At 45.1% G+C, this 5,939-nt stretch overlaps 1 protein-coding gene across 1 annotated transcript; it reads left to right on the plus strand.

The window, feature by feature from the left end:
- LOC109847323 (ABC transporter G family member 6-like) lies at positions 602 to 3,472 on the plus strand. Its single transcript, XM_020416560.1, is given in 6 exon segments — positions 602 to 843; positions 845 to 1,061; positions 1,361 to 1,442; positions 1,445 to 1,836; positions 1,838 to 2,049; positions 2,500 to 3,472. Coding segments are annotated over 6 exon segments (2,118 nt in total).

A 5,939-nucleotide genomic window follows, 5' to 3' on the forward strand; every position in this document is an offset into this window, starting at 1 on the left:
TGCCCTATATGTGATTTTGTAGTACGTAATTAGCACTTTTTTTCCTCTCCTAGCACCATCAGAAATGTAATTTACAGGCATTTGTTCGATGATGTAAGACTCCGTATAGACTCTGATACTACATTTACAAAGACCACTTAGAAAAGTTCTTACTGAATATTTAAGGCAATTAAGAATCACTAATAATGCTAATGAATATTATTAATTAGTCAAAGTAATAAGAAAAGGATTAAGGTCTTTTAGCTATGGTTCAGCAATTATGATGCTAAATCAGTCTCAAGAACTGCTAATTGCATGGTAAGTCCGATTCCAACAAGCATCATTTCGTCGTTAACGAAACAATCCATCCATAAAATTGAAAACCAAATTGACAAATGATTCAATCAAAGAAACCTCCCAGAAAACAAACATCAAAATACCTGTACACTCTGATTAAGACAACAAAAACACTTCTAATCTCATAGTTTCAAACGTTCAAGAAGCGGCTCTTTCTATGCAAGTCACTTCCCTCCAAATTCCTTGGAACTCTCTCCTCCTCCTTTTAAATCTCCTGGACTCCTATAAATCTCAGACAACATTCTTCATACAAACTGTACTCAAAATGGCTGGTGATCATCATACAGTCATTGACATGCCAAAAGCTGCAGCCTTCACCGGTGGGCTAGGATTCTCAGACTTGACGTACGCAGTTGCGAAGAAGCAGAAAATCGACGGGAAGTGGGTTACAGAGGAAGTCGACTTACTGCATAGAATCACCGGTTACGCACCAAAAGGATGTGTAACTGCAGTTATGGGCCCGAGCGGTGCTGGGAAGTCAACTTTTCTCGACGCGCTCGATTGCCAGCGGGAGCCTGAAAGGCAGGGTTTCCCTTGATGGAGCTGAGATGACTCCCAGTCTTATAAAGAGATCATCGGCATATATTATGCAGGATGATCGATTATTTCCTATGCTTACTGTGTATGAAACTCTCATGTTCGCTGCTGATTTCCGTTTGGGCTCAATTTCTCGTTCTGATAAGAGGCAGAGAGTCGAGAGACTCATCGAACAGTTAGGACTATCGGTAATTCTTTTTGAAATTTAGTCTCCCACATTTATATGGTCTGTTTGGCAACTCTTCCACTAGCTAATCAGGCTGGAATTCTGCATGGCGAACAATTGGACAAAAACTGGAGGAAAAAAAAAAAATTTCCCTCCGAGTATTTGACCCTTAAAAACCAGTTTAGTTCTGTACTGTGGGGAAGTGGTCCAGAACTAAACTGATATAGGCCAAAACCGGCCTAAGAGAGGGAGTTGCCAAACTGACCCTTGGTTTCTTTCTGATAAGTTTATGTTATCAAATATTCTTTTTCTTCAATTTAGTCGTCAAGAAACACGTATATTGGAGACGAAGGAACACGAGGAGTATCTGGAAGGAGAGCGTCGGTCGATCTCAAATTTGGCGTGGAATAATCCACGCCCTGGCATTGCTCTTCCTCGACGAGCCAACATCAGGACTCGACTCCACGAGCGCTCACAGTGTGATCGAGAGGGTTCACGATATTGCTCGATCAGGGAGCACCGTCATCCTCACAATCCATCAACCTTCCTATCGAATCCAAATGTTGCTTGATCACATGGTCATCCTCGCCCGAGGTCAGCTCATGTTCATCGGTTCGCCGAGAGATGTAGGTGGTCATTTGGGCCGCATGGGCCGAAAAGTCCCAAAAGGCGAGAACTCGATAGAACATTTGCTGGATGTGATCCAAGAGTATGATCAGTCTGAGCAAGGAGTGAGCCCACTTGCCGATTTTTGTCTCACCGGTTTGAAGCCGCCTCGCGTGAACAACGAGGATCGGTGAGGATCGGTCGGTTTCTACAGTTCAGCCAACACCGCAGCTGCCACACCCTCGTCCAGGGAGAGATATCGACGAGTTTGATCACAGTGTTAGGAGTCCGTGGAATTCGTCGAGATCATTATGGAGTGGTAGCCAGAGCGGGGTGATGGATGCACTGAGGATGACTCCTAACCGTCATCGGAGTGATCAAGGCAAGCGAAATAATGTACCGAGGTAAGTACTCAGAGTCGAGAAAGATGCAAATTGATGATTTAAGGGTTTGTTTGACACCTTCCCACGATGAGACCATGGTTGATCCTGATCTCATTTTGGAAAGAATCATATTTGCGAAAACGTGGGGGTAGAATCAGTCTACCTCAAAACGAAGGTCCATTCGTCAAAAAGAAAACAAATTTCTCTTTCTTTAAGGGAAAGGAGACAAAAAATTTAAAAAAAAAAGTTCACTTCGGGTGTCTATCTGCAACAGTAGATATGCAAGGGATCTAATCATAATTGGGGGGTACGTAGAATAGGGGTTATCCATAATTAACCCTTGTTTCAAGTACAAGGCAAGCAACAAAGAATGTACAAGGGTAACTCTAATAGAGCTAGCTGAGTAAAAAAATATGATCCGTGTAGCTGATGTTTAAAATTTTCATGCAGCCCATCGCCAGGCCACTACACATACGCAAACGAAATCCTCTCAAGCACGCCGACCCCTCACAGCAGCGACTACACCGTCAGCGAGCATGACTACCTAACCCCAAACACACTGAATGGAACGGGTACAAACAACCGTAACAATCTAACCCACGGCCCCAAATTCGCAAACTCATACCTAACCGAGATATGGATCCTAATGCGCCGAAACTTCACCAACATCCGTCGAACCCCCGAGCTCTTCCTCTCCCGCCAAATGGTACTAACTGTCATGGGCGTTATGATGGCCACCATGTTTCTAAACCCAAAAGACGATCCCCAAGGCATTACCGATCGCCTCAGCTTCATAATCTTCACCTGTTGTCTCTTCTTCTTCTCATCCAACGACGCCGTCCCTGCTTTCATACAAGAACGCTTCATTTTCATACGTGAAACCTCACATAATGCATACAGGGCGTCATCGTACACGGTCTCAGGACTAATTACTTACCTGCCGTTCTTACTCGTTCAGGCCGCGACATATGCAGTTATAGTATGGTTCGCCCTGAAATTACACGGACAGTTCTACTATTTTCTCATAGTTCTCTATGTTTCGCTTCTGTCAACAAATTCCTTCGTGGTTTTCGTTAGTTCAGTAGTGCCAAACTTTATACTGGGTTATGCAGCAGTTATTGCCTTCACTGCACTGTTCTTTTTGTTTTGTGGGTATTTTATCAGTGGTGATAGTATTCCTCAAGGATGGAAGTGGATGAACTATATATCGACGATGAAGTATCCTTATGAGGGGTTGTTGATGAATGAGCTCGTGAGGGATCGGGTTTTTGCTGTGAGTCCTTTGGGACCGGTGACTGGGGAGGATATACTGAAGCAGTTGTCAATAAGTACGAAGGAGAACGAGAAGTGGATGATGGTGCTGTATTTGTCGGGGTGGGCGGTTTTTTATCGGGCCTTATTTTATTTGGTGCTCAGATTTGCTTCTAAGAATCAGAGAACATGAAGAAGATTGATGTGTAGGGCATTTATCAGAATTTTTGTGATATTACATTGTCAAAATTGGATGCTCAAGTTAATTTTTCCATTTAATTTCTTGTTGTTCTTGTTTCCCTATAATTGGATTGCTCAATTTGGACAGGATTTAAGCACGTGTCATCAGCAGAGGGGCTACAAATAATTCGATTGTTCACCCTTTTTTTCTCCCCTTCTTTTCTTTTCATATTAACCTGTGTTTTTGTTGAAATATTAATAGGTTTAGGGGCTTATTTGTAAGTTGTAGAGGCCTATATAAGCCCATGTTATCTCATGAATAATATTTTAGGGTTTCTATTCCAATTTGGTATCAGAGCACAAAAACCCTAGCCATCAAAACCACACCCCCCTTTGCTGCTCCTCGCACGTCAGTCCTCTCCTCAGACCCCGAACCCTCCCATCACCCTTGACCGAACCCCCCCTCATCACCGTGTCGAACCTCGAGTTTGACATGGATTCCCTCGACTCAGTCCTCGAACTGATGACAGGAAGAGTATATATCTCACGGCGATGAGATATGTAACTGTTTTTGGTTCTTGTTTCCTCTGAGAAACGAGAATTTGTTTGAGATCCTACTCTTATTGTGCAGCAGAGGTGCTGCCGAAATTTTTTACTGCACACAACAAGGGTCGGAAGAGAAGGTGAACAGGTGGTGGGTCTGAAGCCTATTCGATGGAGGAGATCATCAAGAAGTTTAACCCCGTGGAGGTGTCAACTTTGATGAAGCTAATGAAGTTGTCGGCTGGTGAGAGTGCGACAAAACCATCGAAGAAGTTGGAGCTTCCAACCGTAGATCTGAAGCTTGATGGACCGAGTACTTACCTGAGCTGGTCGCGGCGGGTGAGATACACCCTAGCAGGGAGGAACCTGGAGGGTTACTTGACAGGAGAGGCGACAGAACCGGAGGACTCGGAGGGAAGAGATGAGTGGAAGTCCACTCATATGTTGGTGTACATCTGGCTTCTCAACTCGTTGGTCCCGACGATCGCCGCCACGGTGGATGGCATTGAGAAGGTGAAGGACGTCTGGGAGAAGTTGAGGAGGACATATGATGGAGTGGGGAATAACATGAGGGTATTCCAGATTAAAGGAGAGATTGACGCCACAGTCCAGGGAGAGAAGACTGTACAGGAATATGCTACAGAGCTGGAGCGCCTGTGGCTGGATTATGACCATTTTTTCTCCCCGGGCTAGCTGTAAGGACCCGGGATGTAAAGAGCGGGAAGCCTTTCTACAAGAAAGGACTATGGTGTTTCTTAAAGGATTAACATCAGAGTTCGCTCAGCGAATCGCATTGCTTCTAGCTCAGCCAAAGATTCCCACGCTTGAGGAGGCTGTCTCTGCTATGATCCAGGAGGAGACTCGTATTCGGCTGCAGGCGGGGACAGGTGGACTTCCTGTGGTGAAGTCAGCACTGGCAGCCTCTAGCAACACTGGATCTAGGGGAGAGACCCGACAGTGTTACAACTGCGGTGCGGTGGGTCATCTAAGACATGCTTGCACCAAGCCATCCAAGGAAGGAGATTCAGGTGGACGTGGACAGTTCGGAGGTCGTGGTCGGGGCCGTGGGGGTCGACGAGGTGGAAGAGGAGCAGGAAATCGGGCGAATCTGACGGTAGCAGAAGAAGAAGAAGCTGAGGTGGTCTTTACAGAGGAGGATCGTGCTCTCCTAACGATACTCAGGAAAAAACAGCAAGTAGCAGGGGATGAAAACTTGAGGAGTGGGACTGAGGAGGCATCCACTTCGCTCTTCGCCAGAGGCAATGCTGCTACCTATGCTCATCCGACCAAAGGTACTGATGACATACATGCTCTTGCTTCTATGTCTCCTAACAGATCATCAGAGTGGATAGTCACCAAAGGTACTGATGACATACATGCTCTTGCTTCTATGTCTCCTAACAGATCATCAGAGTGGATAGTCGACTCCGGTGCGTCCCGTCATGTGACAGGTAATGCTAGTGAGTTCTCATCATATACTCACTTAGTATCGCCTGATAGTATTCAAACAGCTGATGGTACATTTCAGCCGGTGGTTGGTAAGGGTACAGTCGATTGTACTAGTTCTGTAACTTTGTCCAATGTGTTGCATGCTCCTTCCTTTCCAGTCAATCTTTTATCCATTAGTTCTATCATCCTCCAACTAAAATGTATTGTTTCTTTTGATATTCCCAAGGTGATTTTCCAGGAGAAGGGGACAGGGCGGAGACTTGGGACTGGCACATGGCGTAGTGGACTGTGGTATCTGGATCGTGAAGGGCTGGATTCAGCATTGGTGTCAGTCATAGAGGAAGCAGGAGTAGAATCTAATATGAGTACTGAGAATGAATTAATGCTTCATCACCAGCGTTTGGGACACTCATCCTTTAGTGTTTTAGGTAGATTGTATCCTTCTTTATTTGAGAAAGCAAATAAACAGAAACTTGTGTGTGATGCAT

Source organism: Asparagus officinalis, chromosome 7, assembly GCF_001876935.1.
Source record: "Asparagus officinalis chromosome 7, Aspof.V1, whole genome shotgun sequence".
Taxonomy (NCBI): domain Eukaryota; kingdom Viridiplantae; phylum Streptophyta; class Magnoliopsida; order Asparagales; family Asparagaceae; genus Asparagus; species Asparagus officinalis.